This window comes from Lynx canadensis, chromosome A1 (genome assembly GCF_007474595.2).
Source record: "Lynx canadensis isolate LIC74 chromosome A1, mLynCan4.pri.v2, whole genome shotgun sequence".
NCBI classification, from domain to species: domain Eukaryota; kingdom Metazoa; phylum Chordata; class Mammalia; order Carnivora; family Felidae; genus Lynx; species Lynx canadensis.
Window position 1 is genome coordinate 105,393,462 of NC_044303.2, and position 23,357 is coordinate 105,416,818.

Sequence of the window (23,357 nt, forward strand, 5' to 3'; positions counted from 1 at the left end):
AGACCCATGAGGGGCGGGGAGACATAGAAAGTGGAGCGAGTGGAAACAAATCTTCAGGTTCTCAGCATACATTTTCCTAAAGCCAGTCCTGTTTCCCAGACTCAATCAGTTGATAGCTCAGGGTTTCCTAGGCTAAAGAAATTGCTTGTGAAGAAGACACTGTCAACACAGACTCAGAAAATTCAAATAAGACCATTCAAATCTTGAGTGAAAACAAGACCACTTGGATTTATCATACTTGGCGAGATTTCTGCACTTACTCAGATCAGGACCTGGGAAACAGCAACAACAAAAGGAAGAACAAAGGGAGGAGAGTTTATCTGCCTTTTGTGATTACATCTGCCAAGTGACTGTGAGCAGTTGTTTATGGCTTTAAGGACAGTTGTAAAATAAAGGCCTTATTGATTATACAGTTTGGGATCAGTGCTGTCACCTAAGCTTGCCACTTCTGTGCATGTGGTTTTGTGATCACATTTAATCTCTTTGTCTTTGGCACTTGTGGAGCCTTGAAGAACATCATATATAGTCGGGGAGGTTATGCTGTGAACGAGGACGCCAAGCTAAAGGGCATGTGGGGACTAACTTCCAGTTATATTCTGCTTATCTGAGCACCTTGGCTCAGGAAAGGACCCTTCTAGAGGAAAGCATACTTTAAAAAAATTCATTCAGGGGCGCCTGGGTGGCTCAGTCATTTTAACATCCAACTTCAGTTTGGGTCATGATCTCGTGATCCATGAGTTCAAGCCCTGCGTCCGGCTCTGTGCTGACAGCTCAGAGCTTGGAGCCTGCTTCGGATTCTGTGTCGCCCTCCCTCCCTGTCCTTCCCCTGCTCACTCTCTGTCTCTCTCTCTCAAAAATAAATAAACATTTAAAAAGTTTTAAAAATCCATTCAAAGATACTCCATCAGCTGATGCACAAAGATGCATCTCCCTCCGTAGGCACCTTTATTTATCTCCCACACAGGTAGGTACTCCATGGGACGCAGCAGTAACCTTGGGGGACATTTTGCACTGCTCAGAATTCTGATCCCCTTACCTACAATGGGGGAATTCTCCAGTACATAGATCTTCAAGAGAAATGGAGCCCACCAAGCACAGCAGGCCAGATAACTTTCCAGGCCGCCCTGCAGCCTGGGTGAAGTAATATGACAAATCACATGCACATTTCCTGTACTGTGAACTGGGGGTTGGAGATGCACAGAAAAGGGCAGGGAGAATTCCTCAGAGCAGGAGCAAAGTCCAGTTTCCAAAGAAGCAGAGGCAAAAGTAGCAGGAGCTGTAGGATGCATTCAACACCCAGTGCCACAGTAAAGGCTCTGTAAGAGGGGCGCTGCCTACGACTCTAGCCTAGTACTGCCAGTGAGTTTGGTTGTTGTGCTGGCTGCTGCAAAGCCTCCCTAGTGTCCAGGTTGTTTCACAGTCTGATTTTCTCCAAGTTTCTCAGTAGTAAGCTTTTTGTATTTACATTGGTTCTCAATGGTTTACAAATAAGATTGTTGAGCAGGGATCAGGATGGGAGTGCTTTGATGCTGGTACATCCATCGTATCGAGCTCAAAATTATACTAGATGGGGCGCTTTGGTGGCTCAGTTGGTTAATCATCCGATTTTAGCTCAGATCATGATCTCGTGGTTCACGAGTTTGAGCCCTGTGTCGGGCTCTGTACTGACAGCTCAGAGCCTGGAGCCTGCTTTGGATTCTGTGTCTCCCTGTCCCTCCCTCCCTCCTTCTCTCTCTCTCTTTCCTTCTCTCTCTCTGTCACACACACACACACACACACACACACACACACACATAAATAAACATTAAAAAAATTTTAAAATATATCCTAGAAATGTTATCAGACAGGACTCTACCTTTCTACCAGCACACACACAGGCATCCCTGCTTCTTCTGGGCCAACACTTACCTGGTTTGGGAGCTAATCCTCACCCACCATCTCAGGAATCTGAGAAATTCAACTATTCATTATTTTCTGGTAAATTTAAACCACTCCTCTCAACTACATCCTTTCTGTCAACATTTGTATATGACCACAAAGCTCCTGGTTAAATAAAATGATTTGCCTTGAGCCCACAGGACTGAGCTAACGATCTATCCCACAATTTACCCACTGGAGTGCCAGAATACTAAGTGTTCCAAGAATGGGTTCCCGGTGTGTCATGAGATACTGAAGGTTACAAAGATTTGTGATAATACTTGTTTGTAAATTAGAATCTCTAAGAGTAGGACCCAAGATGCCCATTTTAAACTTTTTCTTCCAGAACTCAATGTAATTTGTAAGTCTGGAGAATTAGGTCTTCCTTCATTTCTGGAAATTTCTCCACATTTTACCTCAAATACCTCACATATTTCAACAATGACCTCAAATATAAAATTTACCTCTCTTGTCCTTCTTTTGGAAACCATCTTAGACTTAGAGATTCCTCTCTGTACTCTATGTCTCTTAAAAGTCTTCCATATGTTCTATCTGTTCACTTCTGTAGATTCTCATGATTTTCCCCTAGATTGTCCACAAATGTCCTAGATCTTTTATCTGTTTTATCTATTCTCTGGTTTAACCCATATATTTTTTGATGATGTTTATTTCCAAATTTTTACCTGTTTTTTTTTCATACTTGTTCTTTTTTCCCCATAATGCCTTATTCTTGATTTTTAAAATTATTTTTGGACATTAAAACCCTTTCAGATTCCTCCATCATTAAGAGTTTCTAGGTATGGTTCTTCTGTTGGTTGTGTATGCTGACACTCTCCTTCTTTCTCACTGCAGGGAGCCAACTTCCGTGCTTTGTAATTTTAGACTGTGAGCTTATCTTTAGTGGGGATTGTTTCCATGGGAGCTCCTAATACACTGTTCCAAGTTTGCCTCTCTTCATGCTTCATTAATTCTGAACCATTTTTAAAATATATTTTTGGCTAATGGTTTCTGTATGACAAGATAAATACAAATCAGAACCACAAGCCATACACAACATGGATTTGAGATGTACATTTCTCCAGGATGTCTTTCCTGCATTCTTGAGATGTCCCTGAGTTGATGAGGGATGTGTTTTTACCCATTTTTGCCAAATGAAAAGCCTCTTCCTAGCTCGGTTTGCATGCAGGAGAAGGGCAACCCTATCCCAGCCCCTTTTAGGCACAAGGCCTATAGGGTTGACTCCCATTCCTAAATGACCATGAAAACTGCTACCCCTAAGGCTGAGGTCTGCTTACAATACCCCTGTAATCTGCTTCATTTCCACTCTTATTCAAGATTACTTGCTTTGAGTTTCCATTGCATTTTTAATATCCAGATAGTTCACATTTCTCCTTTGGGGCTTTTACATATGTGTTTGGATCTGTAATATATTGTTTTGTGTTACCATACAGTTTGTGTGGGAAGGGTGTCTCCCCAAATCAATGCAATCTGTCATCTTGATCAACAGTCTCGACTCACATTTTTAACACTCACTAGGTAAATCTTACACACACTAGAGCTTGAAAATCACAACATTATGGAATCCAAAACTTTCCTTTTCCCCACTCTCCCACCCTCCCCACTTCACAAATACGTAACCAATCACTCAGATTCAATTTGCTTCCTAAATATTCTTGTCTTTCAGTCCCCAATTTACTGGAACAACTGAAATGCTTTTATAACTGAAATTCCTGCATCTAAATATTCTCTCGTGAAACTGTACCCACCTCATATGACCAGGGTGATCTATCTATAGCATGTATTTCTCCAAACCTAAAATTCTTCCATTTCCTGCAAGATAAAGGCCAAACTTCCTAGAACCATATAAAAGATCTTCTATTTTCTAGGCTATATGTCTCCTGCTTTTTATCTTGAACTTGACCTCATGAGGTTTCCTATATAGACAATATTTATGAATACTAGTCTTATGCATACTGGAATGACCTTGTCCTGTACCTCTTTCTTTCTAATCTATCCAATACATGTATTAAGATTCATGTCATGCAATATTTCGCCTAGGAAACTGTCTTTGACCCCCTCCCCCAAGGGAGGGCTAAGGACCCCCTCCAACTCTATACATGCTCTGCCACCAAATATTACACTAGAAGTTAATGTACTTGACTCTCTCACAAGACAAAGAGCTTCCAAAGAGAAGGGATTATGCTTTACTCCATTCCCAAAATCTGCCTCAGAGGCTGGCACCTAATACAGTGTTTATTGAACAAAACTAAATTATTGAGAATCACAGAAAAACAGCTCTTTCTAATGAGCTGGATTCTCTCTTAAATTTTTATCTGATTTGGAATGTTTAACCTGGTCAGAAAAACGTAGCCTCAAAAGTCTTCATCTAAGAAGTTTTTTAGTAGATTATGTGCTTGGAAAATTGGGATCAGGCCAGTAGAAATTTTCAACTCTTGTTGATATGCTCTCTTGGCTCTGCCAGGTTTATAGAAATAGCATTTCTAGTATAATTCCTTATCTAATTTACAGTTTTTTCCCCATTTACTCTATCATAGAAAATAGTAATAACAGTCCTATTGAAAAATAAAGCAATTGAGAAAAGTAATAAAGAAATAATTAGATACAATAGATATTTTATCTCCTTAAAAATATGCACAGTGTGACTCCAGTTTGTGATATGATAGAAAAAAAAACTTGAAATAACACAAATGAGCCAAGACTTGATAGTAACTACATTCCACATCAAACCTTTTTAGACTACGTTATATTCCTCTTTTTCATATACTGGAATGCCTTGGAGTACTTTGAGGTCCTATAAAATTTTCCACCCATAATGGACAAAATTAGGCTACCTCTTAAAAATCTTTGAGATATTTTATGCTGCAAAAATGACAATTCTTTTCCTTTTCAGCTCTGTGTGTGTGTGTGTGTGTGTGTGTGTGTGTGTGTGTGTGTGTTAAGTGCTCACAGGGATTATCAAGGAACTTAAAGCATTTAATAAGCACGAGTTACCTTTTTTAAACATCTTGAGTTACTTTTATACAAGAAATATAAAATATGACTTTAAAGATTAAAAAAAAGGTTTCCTTGAAGTATCCTTTTTATTGTCTCTGTTCCCCATCTCATTTTGAACATTTGAGGCTCAGAGGTTTTAATCAGGATGAGTTAATTCATCCATATGTAAACCCTGAGGTAGTTTAAAAATTTCCATTTGTCATTAGAGAAAGTGAACACCAGGCACTCGCCTCACATTACTGTGTTGTTGACAGAACTGAGAACAGGACTTAGAATGTTCCTGCTAGAACTCTTTGAAGCTTATGAAAGTCATTGAAATAACTTTGAATAATGCAATGAGTGTGAAAGCAGGGATGGGAACTTTCCTTAGTTTTGTGACCTGAAAAGAGTTCTAAAGGACTCAGGGGTAAGAAATAAGGATCAGAAAGACTGAGTTTTTTTTTTCCAAGTCAGAGAGAGAAGGAGTGCTGGAACTTCGAATGGCTTGGTTGAAGTGTGGCATTGTGATTACAATCTCTTCACATGTACCCTAAGGAAGGAAGCTGATATACTCCACAAATTCTTTAACTGAACTGCCATATCATAGTATTATTCCCAGAACCTGATACTCTTTTGCTCCAATTAATTCCTTTCTTTCTACAGCTGAAATTAGTCATCTACGAAAAAAATAGCAGACATGTTACATAGACCAAGCCTACATAGACCAAGCCTCCACATGTGCAACTTTCTGAAGTTTTCTCCATCTTTCTGGAGTTTTTCTGCTGTTTTCCCCTTTTTCCCAACTCACACTCATGCCTGCGTCATGCATACAACACACATATGTCCTTAGGACACTCATACTGTCTTTGTAAACAGCACCTGGCTCTTGTCTGTAGATATTCCTCTAGTTGACCTTTATAGATGTGCACATCAGAACCAACCAAAAAGCTTAAAAGCTGGATGACCCAGCCAGTTCCAAATTCTCTCAAATTTTGATTGAGTAGACCTGGGAAGAAACTTGAGCTGAGCTCAAGAACTTCTCAGGTGGATTTGATGTGCAGATGTCAAAGTATAAAACAGGAGGTGAAGTCTTAACAGCCCCCTTCTGCAAGGTCAGTGAAGGAAAAAAAGCAGCTCATCACTGACTTGGCTTCTCTGATAATAACCTTCTCCTGTGTGTTTCTTTTCTTTTTTATTTTTTAATGTTTATTTTTGAGAGACAGAGAGAGAGAGTGTGTGTGTGAGCAGGTGAGGGGCGGAGTGAGACAGGGAGACAGAGAATCAGAGTAAGTCTCCAGGATCTGAGCTGTCAGCACAGACCCCAACACGGGGCTCAAACCCACAAACTATGAGATCATGACCTGAGCTGAAGTCAGACACTTAACCGAGTGAGCCACCTAGGCGCCCCTATGTGTTTCTTTTCTAACAACAACTGATATGTATCAACTTTTACCCATTTCTTAGGCTATTGCTTTCTTGAATTATGTATGCTTAGTGACTCCAGGCCCGTTTGTCTGCCAGGGGAATTTTCCATTTCCTAGTAAAAGAATTGTAAGTCATAATGATACTAGTATAGACCTTTCCTTCATAAAAAAAAAAAAAAAGACCCAATGTCAGACATAAAAGGAGTGATTTTAGGATTGGAAAGGATTCGATTTCTAATTTTAGAGATCTATTATAGAAATTGTCTTACCAAAATACTTTGTAAGACCTGAGATGGCTTCTCAATGTCTTCTCACTTTAGAACCACTGTAGTTTGTTGACAATAAAAACAAAAGTAAACATTTTTTTGGAGACAAAAATGCAATCTGTAATGAAAAGATGAAAAGTTTCAGTCACCTAGGAAAGGCAAGTATTATAATTATTGTATAGCTATGATCACTATTTCAAGAAATGTCTTCCATACAAGACCCAAGAAGTGTAAGCAACCCATGTGTCCATCAAGAGATGAATGGACAAGCCAAATTTGATATTGACATACAATGGACTATTATTCAGCCCTAAAAAGGAAGGAGTCCCACATTGGTCATGGAGCCTACTTAAAAGAAAAAAAAAAGGGGGAGGAAATCCTGTCACATGCTAAAACATGGATGAACCTTGAGGACACTAGACTGATATAAGTCACCAAAAGATATATATTATATGTTTCCATTTATACGAGGTATGAGAGTAGTCAAATTTACACAAAGGAAAGTAGAATGGTGGTTTCCAGGGTCTGAAAAGATGGTGAGCTGTTATTTAGTAGGTGCAGAGTCTCAATTTTTCCAGAAAAAAATTTCTATGAGTTGGTTGCACAACAAGGTACATGCACTACTGAACAGTACATTTAGAAATGGTTTTATGGTAAATTTCATGCCATGCTTTTTTTTTTTGCAGTAATTAAAAATTTTTAAAAAAAATCTTCAGTGGAAAAGCCTAGACTCAGTAATTGATATTGTCAGTTGACATAAGACACTATAGAATTGAAATTAAAGGAAGGAGAAGTCAGCTTAGACTCTGATACATGGTATGTGAGCAAAATTAGGAAGCATATTATTTATCTATTCATTCTTTCAAACTGTCAAAAAGATTTATTTCTTGTGTATCTCCTGAACTTTAGTTTTATAGAAGTTTGTCTGGCTCCAGGTCAGCCTCATTCTTACCTGGGGGTGGGGATCAGATTCAGTCCAAGGTGTCCCAAGTATATATTTTTCTGGGGTCCTGACATTTTCAAATCTGAATGGTTTCCTATCAGTACAACGTTGTTCCTATTATCACTAACAATGACCTGAAAGTTCCTCTCTAAAGCAGAACTGATCAAATATGGCTCCTGAACGTTTTCTGGGTCAGGACTAGAATAGACAACTCACCATTTGTCTACCTTGGGACACCTTCAACCTGTTCCTGATTAACAACTCATCTGATTACTCCTAAATCTTACAATCTTAGACTCTGGGAAGTTGTGACACCACTAGTCACTAGCAAGACATGAGGCAAAGTGGCTTTAAGCCCAGTCCACATATTCCCCTCCCTACCCATTATCCTTGCATATCTGAGATGCAGGTATGTTGATGGGAACAGGCTTGGAGGTCTACCAGATAGGACTCAATTCTAGGATTTCAATCTAATCAAAGATTTCTGTTTGAGAGTTCAGATTCAGGTGCTGTCTTTTCACTGCTAGCTTTCTTAATGGAAGCAGAGAAAGTATTTTGCTAAAGAGCGAAATGAGAGTAACAGATTCTTGAGTCCAACAAAACCAAGCAACGATCTATATTTGATGACTTGTTTTATGACAAGGACGTTTGTCTAGACTTGTTAAAATATGCAATATGAAACTTGCTAATATCTACATAGCAAGAGTTTACATAATCACCACACCTTTGCCTCCCTCTCTGACTTTCTACTTATGATTCACAAGCATCTAATATTTCCTTTACTGGGTTATGCCTTTACAACCCTGTCTTGCACACATATAACCCAATTCACACATAAGGTCAGATTCTGAAATTAATCTTTTGTTCTAAGGAATATTGAAAAGAACCATAAATAAATCTAAATATCTTTGTCTCTCTACCTGTGAAATATGGCTTCATGACATAGACGAGACAGCTTCTCTAAATAGTGAAGAAGGACAAGATAAAAATATTTAACTAAAGTCACAGCTGGAACATTGTGTATGAGGAATGAAACTAGATCTGGGTTGCAAATACTGCTTAATGTTGAGACCATTTCCCCGGGTCTGTGAAAAGATCCCTCCACAGAACAGGACTGACACTTTTCAGTATGGAAGTCTTCGGATGTGGCAAACCACTGCTATTTCTTCTTTCATCTTTAAAGGTTTATGGTGCATTGCCTCAGTGGTGAAGGGGCAGGAATTGCAGGAAAACCCTGACAGAGATACTAAGCTAACATTGTCAGATTGAAAGGTTTTCTCTGAGAAAAGAAAATAGAGATTTTGTTGCACTGTTGGAAATGAGTTTTGTGTGCGTGGGATCAAATGGACACAGTCTACAATGTCACCATTACTAGATAAAATGTCACCTATTATGCATGCCTCCTCAGTAGACATTCATCAGATGGCATGAATGTGAACAGAATTGGAGAGGAGACTACAAAATGTCTTTGCAGTCAGACTACCAGAGTGACCTTGCCCTGCAAATCATGGGCAAAGGAACTTCTAGATAGTTCAGTTTTAGTCACTGGGTTATAGTTATAGGTGTTGTCAAGACTGTATGTTTGTAATTTATATGATTACCAACTGTTTGCTTTGTATCTCCAGCATCTTGAGGAACTTGGTTTTTCTAACTGAAGGCCAAGACACTGTTTTAGTGATCCTTGCTATGCTGTCGGAGTCTTTCTTATAATATGACCTCCTCTTTATAACAGTGACTGGGTGAGAAGAAACTGAGACGAGGAAAATCAAGAAAAGAGAATTTTTAGAGTAGCAGTATCAACTGAACTGCTAAACACTATCTTATGTTCTAGATAAAAGTAGTTGGTGTCAACATAGGCAAGACTTTCTATCATTGGTTCTGGTCTGTGGGCCAGTAGTGCTAGATGTGTGTGACTTCCCACCATCTGCTTCATGAATTTATTCCATTCACTTGAATTTATATTGCCCAATTAGTCTAATATTCAAGTGAATCCTTTTTTTTTTTTTTAAATGAAAGAGTCAGAAAGGTAAATCACATCTTGAGCAAGGAGCCAAGTTCAATGCTTTAATTTCTGGTGATTTCTCCACACATATTTCAATGTCCTTGATCAAACTAAGTGTCAAACATTGTTAACAACAAACCTAATTGGACGCTTCAAAGTTTCTTAGGGGAAAACTTGGCTTGAGATTTTTGACTCTTATGAAACCATTTTTGTTTCTAGACATACACCACATTAAAGCAACTGAAAAGTTGAAGAATAGGGGTGCCTGGTGGCTCAGTCGGTTGAGTGTCCAACTCATTATCAGCTCAAGTTGTGATCTTGTGGTCATATGATTGAGCCCTGCATTGGGCTCTGTGCTGAGCATGGAACCTGCTTAGGATTCTCTCTCCCTCTCTCCCTCTGCCCTTTCCCTGCTCATGCTCACATTCTCTCAAAAGAAAGAAAGAAAGAAAGAAAGAAAGAAAGAAAGAAAGAAAGAAAGAAAGAAAGAAAGAAAGAAAGAAAGAAAGAAAAGAAAAGAAAAGAAAGAAAAGAAAGAAAGGAAGAGAAAGAAAGAAAAGAGGGGCATCTGGGTGGCTCAGTGCATTGAGTGGATGACTCCGGGTTTTGGTTCAGGTCATGATTCCAGGGTCATGGGATCAAGCCCTGTGTTGGTCTCCATGCTGCTTGAGGTTCTAACTCTCTCTCTCTCTCTCTCTCTCTCTCTCTCTCCTTTTGCCCTTTTCCACTGCTAAAATAAAAATATAAAAAAGAAAAGAAAAAAATTAAAGAATAGAAAAATTACTTATTTAATTGCAGCTATATAATACTCAACTAACAGATATTACTGTAAGGACTTATGTTCGATAATTAATTTTTAAGAACCACTAGCTCAGAAGTTCTCAGAGTAATGATTCTAAGATAATAATAGCAGTAACAATATTAACTAATGTCATGCCACTCGACAACGTACAAAACACTCAGCCATGCACTCACTTTATTAGTTTTAACATTGTTATACATGAAATCAAGTCCATTTAACTTCAAACTTACAAGTTTATGCTGTAAAAATGTGTTAATTCTGTATTCAGAGAGCAGTTTTTTGAATATGGTATTTCATGGGAAAAATACATATTGCAGAAATCTTCCCACTTTGCTGCTTTCTCTATTTTCTTACACACTGTACAAAGCTTGATCATGCTATATGAGAATCATTTCTCCTCTTATGACTATTCTCTTTTCCTCTATTTAGAGTTCCTTATCATTTTTGTCAGTTATCTTAAGGCCAACTCTTACACTCACTGAGCTGGTATCCCCTGTCATTTCTCTGCTTTCCAGGCAGAGTGGGATTTCTGAAGGAGAGATTTACTGAGAAGGTTAACTTAATTAGGTTCTCTTTACCACACCAGAAAACCCTTCAAGGTGATTTAAGCACCTTGGTGCTTCAGCATCTCAATTTTCCAGTCTTCAAACACATGTCTTTGCTTTATGATTCAGGGTAAGTCATATATGGCCAATAGCTGCCAATTTCCACTCAGAAGGCTGCCTTAGTCAGGTTCAAAAGGAGTTCTGGGCACAGAACAGAACAAAAGAAAACAAAAACAAGCATGTGCCCCATTATAAAGTCATTGCAGAGAAAAGCCTTTTCATAATTTTTATAATCATGTTGGAAGAGCTTAGCAGCACTTTCACAAGGCAGACATGGGAATTCTTTTTCCCCCACCTATATATTCTGTACTCTGGCTTCCGTTCTCTTCCACCCACGTCACTTTCTACAGCAGTTTGCCAATGATACCAATACCTGTAGAGGTGGGGCTGAGAAAGTCAAATTGCTTCATGTACAGCTTTGGCCCTTTGGGTTCTCTCTGTCCCCGGGGAAGATTGGACTGGAAAACAGCTTCCTAGGAGGCTCTGTTAGGTGTGACAAGGCACTTCTCTCTCTGTTCTCAGGGTGTGATTTGAGACTGTAAGACCAAAAATCGGATTGGGCTTTACCAAGCACTGGCTACACTTTCTTTTTGAGAAATAACTTGTGAACACTCAGTTTTATTTTGTGCTGTGCTCAGCCAGTATGAAAATTTGTTTATTGAATTATTGCACTGTAGGTTCTTTCTTTCTCAAAACTCTTGGTTGTCAGCCTGATTAATGTTTACTGGGTAAGAATGATAAGGCAGGGTTACACTCACACAAAAAAGAGCTTACAGGCAGGCAGCACCCCTTAATCTTAGGAGTGAGTTTGTTTGACTGAGTACAGATATTCTAATGCTATATGAGGGCAAGTTTTTCTTATGGGTCCAGCTTGTTTCTTTGAAGTGAAAGGGATCTCAATTATCTAACAACTCTGCTTTCTTTTCTTTTTTTAAAAAAATATTTAATGTTTATTTATTTTTGAGAGAGAGACAGAGCACAAGTTGGGGAGGGGAAGAGAGAGAGAGAGAGAGAGAGAGAGAGAGAGAGAGAGAGAGAGAAACCAAAGTGGGCTCAGTTCTGAGCTGTCAGCACAGAGCCCTATGTGGGGCTCAAACTCACAAACTGTGAGATCATGATCTGAGCTCAAGTTGGATGCCCAACCAACTGAGCCACCCAGGCACCCCTAACAATTCTGCTTTCTGTCAAATGTAACCCCAATATGTACTGTATAGAGTGACCTGAATCCAGTCCTTTATAGCTCTCTGTGTGACAAGAGACTTAAGGTAAAGTACGTGCCTAAATAACTGCTATTTTTGACGCCGGGATCTTATACCTTGGGGGTTTTAGTTACTGCTCCAAGTTTCAATCATATACTCATTTCACTGCCCTTCAGCTTGTATGGCCAAGGAGCAACATGATATAGTGGGGAAACACACACACACACACACACACACACACACACACACACATTGAAATGAGGAGTCAGAGAATCTGACTTTGAGTCTTGCCTCTTGCAGTTTTATTAGCTATGATACTGGCCAAATCATGTCATTTTTCTCTGCTTATTCTCCCACATCTTTAAAATGCTAGGGTTGGGCAATTTGGTTTCAAATATTGTACTCAATTCTGTGTCATGTAGGATTCAGTGATTCTGATTTCCTAAATTGTGCTAAGGGGTCAGCCCATGTCTCAAAGCTTCATGATCAGAAACTGAACACTTCTTGCTTTAAGAAATGGACTTATAGAACATAAAATGCCATCTCATTTACACAGTTCACAATGTAGGACCCTGAGTAGGATATTGAGGCATGCATGGCATAGGAATGGAAGGGACAGTCTAAAGCTGGACTGCTCAGATTTGAACTGTGAGTCACCATTTGACTTTGGGAAAGTTACTTAAAGATCTATGTACTTCAGCGTTTGCCTCTAAAAATGGAATTGATAATAGTTCTACTTCACTGGTTTGCTACAAAAAAAGAAATTAAGTAGTAACATATAAATGTACCAACTTCTCAGAACTATGCCTGGCTTATTATACATGGTAAGCATTAGCTTCTCTCTTGAACATTCTCAATAAGTCTGTGTACTACATGCAAGGAAGGGTAGCTCATGGTCCTTGGCAAAATGATTTCAACTTTTGGACAGTTCTATTGTTAGACATGTCTACCTTATCATTGGATTTCATTTCAATTCTAAGTTCTCTCTTTATCTTGTATTAATTTGTTACTTGTCTTACATAAACACGTGCACAGGCATTTCTGGAAACTAGGACATCTACTGGCAAACTTTGCCTCTGTCTCTAAGAATTATTTATCCCATAGAGGGAAAGAACTGAGACTTGGCTCCAACTATAGGTAAACTCTTCTGTAGTGACTCAAGATGTTTGTCTAATTAATTACTGGGATTTTGTTTTCTTTTTATTACAACTTCCAAATCCTCTGGGAGTAGGAAACAGAAATAAAATTTATTTCTATAGCATGCTCTAACACAAAATAAGCTATTCAGATGGGAGGAATACTTTAGAGAACTGTAAAGTGTCAGCTATGATTTCCCAAGTCTGACTATTGGTCATGAAACATCAACAGTGGTTACGTGGGGCCGGACTCTTGGTCAAGGCTGAGATGAGGCCTAAAGGTTTGTGTATTAACTAATCCCTGTAACCTTGTTAAATGAATGGAGACTATGCTCTGTTTCGCATTTGTGATTGGTCTTTCATTCAAGGTGTTTTGTGAATAAGTTTCATCTCATCTACTCTTTGTCACTTCAGATGACCCAACAAAATGGTCACAATCACCAGGATCAATCCAAGATCCTTTTTTGAAAGACACTAGGAGAGCTCAGAGGAACACCTGGCACAGACAGCCCTTAGTTGGGTTCATTACATCTTTCCTTTATTTCTTAGGTTCTCTAGTGATATCATAGCAATCTATGTTATAAGTGCCTCACCATCACACTTCAGCATCACTCTTTTATAACCAAGTCTGTTTTGTTGCCTTTCTACTTCCACTAAGCAGAGCCACTCACACTCAGTGTCACTAACAAAGTTAGCTTTAAGTAACTTAAAAATTAATGGTGCTATTGATTAGTGAACCTTTATGCTACCACTGAGAAGAAAAATCAGTCTTTGGAATCAAAAGAACTCAGTTCAAGTCAAATTAGCTACTTACTAAGAGATTATGGTTACCATGATCTACTCAAGTTCTCCTGGGCCCTCAACTCTCTTACCTACAAAACAGAGACAAGATCATAAATAACAATTAGGTTTCATCAATGAGCAGTGGCTGCTGGGATTGTGGATTAAGGATTGTGAAGTCACTGATGCAAACTGGGGTGAAAAAATCCCCAAAGTGAGGGCCTGCCATGGAGTAGAAAGCAAACTACAAGGCACCTATTTGCCATTCCTAGACTTCTAAAATATTTACCTAAGGATGGCATTAATACAAAACAAGAGATGTAAAATTGATTTTTTTAAGCTGAGTTGTACCCAAAAGCTACTATCATCACTTTAGTTTTGTTATTAACAATGGGCTATTATAGAAAAGGCATGAAAGGGGAAATCTGCTTCTATGTTCTGTATTCAAACCAAATTCTCTTTTATGTTCTTGGTAGTGAGCATTTTATCAGTGGCCTCTGGAGACAAAACCTGTCTTTGTTATCTCTGCTAAGTAACGAAGGGGACTGAATGGGGTGGATTTCAGACAAGGTGGGAAGAAGCTATGCTCCGGCAAGCCTGACATAGATGCCACAGGCAGCAAGCGGTAGGGCTTTAGAAAGCTGCTCACATCATTCCACCAAGGCAGCCACCTACTCTGCCAGGCATCGGGCCAGCTCTGGCAGTGGAATGGATCAAGGTTATTTGCATATCTGTTTTCAGGACATTAAGTTTTGTCTACCCATCCAAAGTGAGGAGAAGATCACTGCAATTATGCAGAAAGCTTGTTTTAGAAGAAGAAAGAGGAGGAAGTGGAGGAAGATGGGGAAGGAGAAAGAAAAGAAGACAAATCTTGAAAGAAGACAAATCTTGCTCTTGTTAAAGAACAAATTTCATTTTCTAAAGTGTGACAAAGACATCTCTAGAAAGGATACCTTAGTGTTTTTAGTGGAGGGTCAAGAGTTTCCCTGATGTGTTTCAAGGAATAACGACAAAAGAGGAAAACCTATCTACTACTTTGCAAATATAGAACTGGATACTGTCATTTGTATGCTATGTCAATGACTCTCCACCAGCTATGTGACATGGGATTAGGGACCTGGAAATGTCATAAGCCCAGCCCAATTTCTCATGGCCAATAATTGACAAAGCCTGGGCTTAGAATCTGAGGCCACAGTTCAAAGTATGTGCAAAGACCAAGAAATTTTAAACAATGCTGGCAACTTTGTGATGAAACTCATCTATAAATAGTTCCCTGATGATTTCTAATTCCCGATGACTTGGTATAATGCAAGCTATTCAGCAATGTGATATGGATAGATATTTCCTTTTCAAAACATTGCACAAATACATGATTTCCTCCTTCTGTCCGCCCTGTAGGAGAAGTAGGAAAAGAGCAAGGTAATAGGAATTTACCTCCAAGCTATAAAGCCTTCCTGTCCTTTCAGTAATCATGGACAGGAGTTCCTAGTTACTAAGGAGACAATAACAGACTCAATTACGTTCAAGTACAACACTTGGGTTGCCTGGCTAAAGAATGCCAAAAAAGCAAAGGAAAATATTATCATTGCTGAAATCATTTGATGTCTATGACTAATAAAAAACATGTTGGCAAACTGAATTTTTAGAAATGCCCAAAGGGCTTGGTTAGATCTATGAATTAATAGCATACAGCAGTTCTGTCTGGAGAAAAGAAAAAAAAAAAAGACAAAGTTGTTAAACTCTTAACAACTGGTTTGAACAACCAAAAGATCCCAATAGAACAAATCAAGGTTCTTTATTCAATTTTTTGTTTAAATCTAAACTTCCCTTCCCCTTTCCATTATAGCTAAATAATAAAGTTTGCACATTTTGGGTCACATTATCCTGAATAAGGATATCCTTGAATAAGGATAATATCCTTGAATAAGGGCCCCACAGGCCTTTTTTGGCCTTCCTACAGAACATCTCACAAATTCCAGAGCTGTTTTTAAGGGATCCCTGAAAACTGTACCCATCTTAGAGACTTTGAGGGCTGAGGTGTCCATTCATAAATGTGCTGTGCCCCTAAGAGACTGGAGGAAGCCAGAGGTGGAAAGAATTGGGGGTAAGCCAGACCTCTAATTGCCTCCCGACCCAAGTCCCAGAGTTTACCATGGGCCTGCCTGAAGATGTTCATCCAGTCTCTGCTTGATCATTCCCAGAGCAGGAGGCCTTTGCCAGGACCCATCCTACCTTGTTATGAATGCAGCCCTGATTATTGGAGGGTGCTTTCTCACGTTGTGCCAAAATCTGCCTCCTCTTGACTTCTTTACTCATTGTTCCCCAGGTATCTCTAAAATAATACTGTTTAACTCAACTTCCTCTCCTCTTGAATAGTACCTTAGATCACTGAAGTCACATGTCATGACTCTCCTGTATACTGTCTTCTCCAAACTAAATATTCTCACTTACTTTTTCAGATCATAAGGCAAATATACAAATATCATAACAATAATAAAGGCAAAACATACAATCACCATAAGAGGAAGATAAAAAGGTGGTCTGGAAATTTGATTTTTTTTAAGGAATGAAGTTCTTTTAACTGAAAAGGTGAAATGTTTAACTGATACTGAGAAGCATTATGTTTTTCCACTGACACATATTCATCAAGTCACTCTATCCACCAATTCATCCTGTCAAAACAGAAATGTAGCTTGATAAAGACTTTTTCTTGGTGACACCATGTCAGCCCCTGTTGGCCACCTCACCGAGTCTTTCCAAGATACATTTAGTTTTTGCTTAGGTTTATTTACTATCAATGCCTACTTTGAGAAAAGTTTCAAAAAATAATACTTATCTGCATATGAATCATTGCAAAATGAATTTCAGAATGTGAATACCATCTATTAAGAATTAAGGGAGGGGGCGCCTGGGTGGCGCAGTCGGTTAAGCGTCCGACTTCAGCCAGGTCACGATCTCGCGGTCCGGGAGTTCGAGCCCCGCGTCGGGCTCTGGGCTGATGGCTCGGAGCCTGGAGCCTGTTTCCGATTCTGTGTCTCCCTCTCTCTCTGCCCCTCCCCCGTTCATGCTCTGTCTCTCTCTGTCCCAAAAATAAATAAACGTTGAAAAAAAAAAAAAAATTAAAAAAAAAAAAGAATTAAGGGAGAAGCCAGCAAACCATCAGAATCCTAGAGGAGAACACAGGAAGCAAGCTCTTTGACTCTGACCACAGCAACTTCTTACTCAACACGTCTCCAGAGGCAAGGGAAACAAAAGCAAAAATGAACTATTGGGACCTCATCAAGATAAGAAGCTTCTGTACAGTGAAGGAAACAATTAACAAAACTAAAAGGCAACCAAAAGAATGGGAGAAAATATTTGCAATGAAATACTGGATAAAGGCTTAATATCCAAAATCTATAAAGAACTTATCAAACTCAACACCAAAAAAAAAAAAAAAATCCAGTGAAGAAATGGGCAGAGGACCTGAATAGACACTTTTCCAAAGAAGACATGGTGGCTAACAGACCCATGAAAAGATACTCAAGATCACTCATCATCAGGGCAATACAGATCAAATGATGAGATACCATCTCACACCTGTCAGAATGACTAAAATTAACAACTCAGGAAACAACAGATGTTGGTGAGGAACTGTTTTTACCCTGTTGGTAGGAATGCAAACTGGTACAGTCCCTTTGGCAGAGAGGATGGAGGTTCTCCAAAAGATAAAAATATAACCACCCTATGACCCAGCAACTATACTACTAGGTATTTATCCAAAGAAAACAAAAATGCTGATTAGAAGGGGAACGTGCACCCCAATGTTTATAGCAGCATTACCAACAACAGCCAAACTATGGAAAGAGCCCAAATGTCCATCAACTGATGAACGGATAAAGAAGATATGATAGACACACACACACACACACACACACACACACACACACACACACACACAGGAATATTACTAGTAATCAAAAAGAATGAAATCTTGCCATTTGCAATAATGTGGATGGAACAAGAGTATATTATGCTAAGTGAATTAAGTCAGAGAAAGACAAGTATGCTATGATTTCACTCAAAGGTGGAATTTAAGAAGCAAAATGTGAAAATAGGGGAAGGGAAGGAAAAATAAAATAAGATAAAAACAGGGAGGCAAACCATAACAGAGTCTTAACAATAGAGAACAAGCTGAGGGTTGCTGGGGGGGAGGTGGGTGGGGAATGGACTAAATGGGCAATGGTTTGGGCACTTGTTGGGTTAAGCACTGAGTGTTGTATCTAACTGATGAATGCCTAAATTCTACTCCTGAAGCCAATACTACATTATATGTTAACTAACCCGAATTTAAAAAAAAGAAGTTTTCCAGTAGGACAGAGACCAATTTGACAACAGTGGAAATCCATTCATTAGCACAACCTTTACTTTCTTTCTATGTTATGTATCTTCAAAGTGTTGCTTCTCATTACCTCCCAAGAAAACCACCTGCAATTCTTACTAGAGGATTTGTGGGGTGGTTTTTTTTTTTCTTTTGTGGGGAGGGAGCGAGGCGGGGGGGCACAAAATAAAACAACCTAAAGTGATAAAAAAAAAAAAAGAATTAAGGGAGAAGCAATGTGATGAAATGAAATCTTTTCTTCTTACTCCTCTCAGTATTTCCTTATAGAAAATTCCAAGCACGGAAAAGTTGAAGGAATTTTACAGTAAACATCTATATACTTAATAACTGGATTAAATTACTGTTTTGCTAACTCTGATTTGTCACTTGTCTATTGGTTACTCTTTCTATCCATCACCCTAACTTTTTTATATAGGTCAGTGTAAGGTACATTCACCCTCACACTTAATCTCTAATGTGTCAGCACGCATGCCATTATTGGTTCTTTTCTGACACTTTTTTTTAAGTTTATTTATTTTGAGAGAGAGAGCACGTGCGCTGTGAAAGAGTGCGGGGGAGGGGAGGAAAGAGAGGTTAGAGAGAATTCCAAGCAGGCTCCCCACTGTTAGCACAGAGCTGGATGTGGGGCTTGGTCCCACGAACCAAGAGATCATGACCTGAGCCAAAATCAAGAGTCAGATGCCTAAACAACTGAGCCACCCATGTGCCCTTTTTTCTGACTCTTTCAGTTAACACTGTCTTAAGAATCCCTTTGCCATTCTTTCCCTCATTTCCTTTACTTTCTCACTTTCAACATCATTCCTCCCACTTTCTAGCCCCTAAGTTCTAAATGATAAAAACAAAGGGTGAAAAATCTGAGCATGGAACAGTCCTGAAGCAGCATCAGGACAGGACATGGAAAATCACACAGGGCTTCAGAGGCATTATCACCCCAGACCTGCAATGGATGAGGTCCTCATGAACAAACAGAAACCAACTGATAAGATAAGGAGGTAACAATGAACATGCCAATCTAATAACTTACTTTGGGAAACAAAGCTATCAAATAACCCAGGCATTTCTTGATCAGCTCAGTTTCTCCCTGAACTAACCCTAAGGGTGGGCCAGATGGTGAAGGCTTTCGATGAACAGACTCAGAGGCATGGAAGTAGTTAGAAGCTGTGAGTGCCATGGAGCCTTATCAGCAATGATGTTTCAACAACTGGACAGCATCATGACTGACACCACAAGGGTGCTTCATAATTAGCATAATGGAATGAGTCTGTGATTACTAACTACACTCTAGGAGAACTGCTGAACCAACCAGGAACTCACGTTGTGGATCAGGGCACCTCTCAACTGAACCGTGCTGGGGAACCATGCCAGATTCTACCCTTCCAACTCCCTAGAAGTTCCATGACTACCATGCTCATTTGAATAACACATTCTGCCTTAGCCATATGTATGTCGTTAATTCAGCTTTCGTGAAATCCTAATCCTGCTTCAGTCTAAAAGACGATCTGTCTTTAAAATGGGGGGCTTAGGGGAGCCTGGGTGGCTCAGTCCATTGAGTGTCCACCTCTTGATTTCAGCCCAGGTCATGATCATAGGGTTGTGGGATCAAGCTCTGTGTTGGGTTCCAGGCTCAGCGTGGAGCCTGCTTGAGATTCTTTCTCTCTTTTTTTATCTCTTTGCCCCTCTCCCCAGCTCACTCTCTAAAAAAATGAATGAATGAATGAATGAATGAATGAATGAAATGGGATGTCCATGACTATCTAATCCCATATTTGAAAAACTGATTTTACTGGCTTCACTCTCAAAAAAAAAGGGAGACATTCCCTACCACCTGATGTTTTCTATGTGAAGTTTTCCTTGGTGTGCAAAAGCCATTCTTTTCCTCTATCTCAAGATTTAGGTCTGATAAGAAATGTTAGTCATTTATTTTCTGGGATTCCTAATTACCAGTCCATACAGACTTGGCAAAGTGAGCCCATCAGTGGAAAGATAGCATCACCCAAGTGCAAATACAAAACTTTTCACAATAGATGGCTTCTCTGTAGTGACAGCTACATCTGGTTTTGACAAATCAAATTCATTTTGCCACCCATAAAAGGAGTAGTCATAAAGTCTCAAGGTGAACCCTTGGGTTATGTAACACCTTCCTAAAGTAGTTCTTTCAAAGGTTTAGATGTCATCAATCAGATTATTTCATAGCAAGCAATTCCTGTCTTCTACTGCTTAACCATTTGTACCCCTGATCACTTTCCCTGTATAGATACCATGGTAAATATCTGCAAACATCAGCATTTCATGCTAGCATCACACTCTTCAGAGTTTATCTGAATGCAAACCATTATGGTGTTAGGGTGGAACATGACACAGAAGCAAGTCTCCATTTCACGGGAGTTTACTTGCAGACTGGGAAAAAAAGTCAGACTGTTTTAGGCACTGGCACCTCAGTGGTAAAATGCCAACCGCCAACTGAAGTTGATCTCCAATTGCCTCTATTACAAGTGACCAAAATACAAGGTTCAGATGCACATGAAAACCTTTCAAGAGGGTAAAAGATACTCGAATGTAGAGAGTGGCTTTTATTACCGCAATGCTTCAACAGGGTCACAAGCACTCCACGTCACAGACCTCAGAAAGGGCTTCAGCTAGATAATCCAAGAGCAGTTTATGTAAGCTGGACTTCGAGGCCATGTTTGTCCTGACTTCATTAGTTCTTTTTATTCCTTTGATCCATCGGTCTCTAGTGATGGAAACTTTTTTTTTTTTTTGAAGAAACTAAAGCACAAAAGGAAACTGAAAAAGCTGCAAACTGATTTGGCAACAGCTAAGCAAGAGGCTGCCATCACAGTCCTGGAACTGAATGAGAAGATAAAGACTCTGTGTGAAGGAAAGCCAGCCCCTAGAGGTCAGTATTACCACGTGACAGTTGCACGCCGGCCCTCTATCCTGCAAGATATATGGTTTTTATTGGCAACAGAGCTAAAAGCAGGGCCACAGTGCCAGGCAGCATACTGACCCAACAGCATGCAGGTCTGGCCTGGCCTGACCTCCTTTCCACATGAATAGTGATATTACACAAACTACTGACTCCAGGCTGGGTTCACTTTCACTGTAAGTGAGGCAGAGAATGAATAAGCAGTTCCTTAAAGCAAAGTCTCTGAGGCTGAAGAGCTGGACTTGGTAGAACTGATAAGCGTCTCTGCACAAGCTGGGCGGCAGTGAGGGAGGTGAGCCAAAGGGGGACCCGATGGATGAAGCTCTTGAGTGGAGCAAGGAGATGAGTGTGGACAGGCCTGTAGGCTAAGGCAGGCCCAGGGAAGTAAAAAAAAAAAAAAAAAAAAAAAAAGAGCGTTTAAACAATAGGTGAATGAGCCAGAACCAAGCAGGCAAGGCTGGGAGAGGAGGAAATCTGGGTGGTTTAGAAAGATTTTAATAGCCGCTTTGGTGTAGATCTTTAACAAGTCTTCTCTAAGAAACTATAAACACACATTGGGGGAAAAAGACCCCTCAGACCGTCATCTTTAGCCATGATATGAGTTACCATTTAATACTTTGTGCCAGGCATTTTGCTAAGCACTTCACATGAATTTAAGTCTCAGAATAAGCTCTGAAGTAAGTACATTTATGGATCCCCAAAGAATAAACAGAGGCTTAGGGATGTTGGTTACTTTGCCCCAGATTAGTGTGAGCAACACCTAAGGCCATCAGCCTCCAGACAGCCACTTACACTACCCAGTGTGCCTATGCACCTCTGAACAGAAGGCTATTTTGTCTCTGTTCTACAGAAGTGCTATCCATCCTCATTCTGCCTGGTGGATCTCTTGCAAAACCGTGGGCCCCTGGATAAATGTCTTCCTCTCGTGTGTGGCATTCTTGTAAAACCAGAAACATGCCATTATTCTTCCTCTGGTTTCCTTTATTATTCATAAATAATTCTGGAAAAAGAGGAGGACCGTGGAAATAAATGGAGGAGGGGAAAGTAGGCGATGTGGTGGCTTCAGAAAGGGAGACACATCAGCATCCCGGCTATGTGGTAAAGCTTTTAATATGAGTTTGGACTTAATTTTCTATTTTGAAAAGTGCTATCCTGGGGATGAAATGGCATGGAACACAGTCATCTTGAAAAAAAATGCTGAAGGTCAATTTGTTTTTCTCTTTCCACAAAACATAATGATAGCTTATGAATTTGCTTTTGCCACCATGAAAACCTAGGGAATAAAATCCACTCAATGATATTATCCATTTAAAGGTCTTTATCCTAGGGCACCATAGCCAGATTTCAGGTTAGTTGTGTAATAAGAAACTGATAATAATTGTACAGCACATTGGAGAAAGTTCTCCAATTCACCTGAGAGAAGCTTTCAACTTATCAACTATATTTTTCATCTAGTGAAAAAGATAATACTGCAAGGTATATAATTCTCATCATTGACAAAAATATCATTTGCTGTCTAATGACAAATCCTGTCTAATGAAAAATCCTGTCTAATTTTGTCCTTTTGATATTTGAGTAGGCCAAAATTAAATTATCCTGAGGTACTGGGACTCTCACGGTTCAAAGAGGGTAGAAAACATTAAGTCCCACCTTCTGTGCCCATTTTTTTCTCTGTATTTGTTTTTTTTTAAGCTACTAGAAGAAAAATCCACAAAACCTGAATGCATTATGAACAGCTACAAATTTAAATAAGGGCAGATATTCTAAGGTCAATCAGGGATGAAAAGAGTGACTCGTTTTGGACCTATATGTTGCTTCTTTTTTTGGCCAAAAAAGTGAGTCAGTGGACTGACTTAAATCAAATATTTGCACTTTCTTGCTCTCCCATTACTCCCATGTTCCTCAACCTGAATTCAATAGTCCAGGAGACTGTCAAAGCACTTGTGGCCCCAGAGTCATATTGGCTTTCATTCGCAGAGACT

The 23,357-nt window shown here is 39.5% G+C and overlaps 1 protein-coding gene across 1 annotated transcript in view; it reads left to right on the forward strand.

Moving 5' to 3' along the window:
• CCDC192 (coiled-coil domain containing 192) overlaps positions 1–23,357 on the forward strand; it is a 211,647-nt gene that overhangs the window by 121,348 nt on the left and 66,942 nt on the right. The window contains exon 6 of the mRNA XM_030317333.1: positions 21,213–21,345. Within this exon, the coding sequence (XP_030173193.1) occupies positions 21,213–21,345 (133 nt within the window). The remainder of the gene's footprint in view (positions 1–21,212; positions 21,346–23,357) is intronic.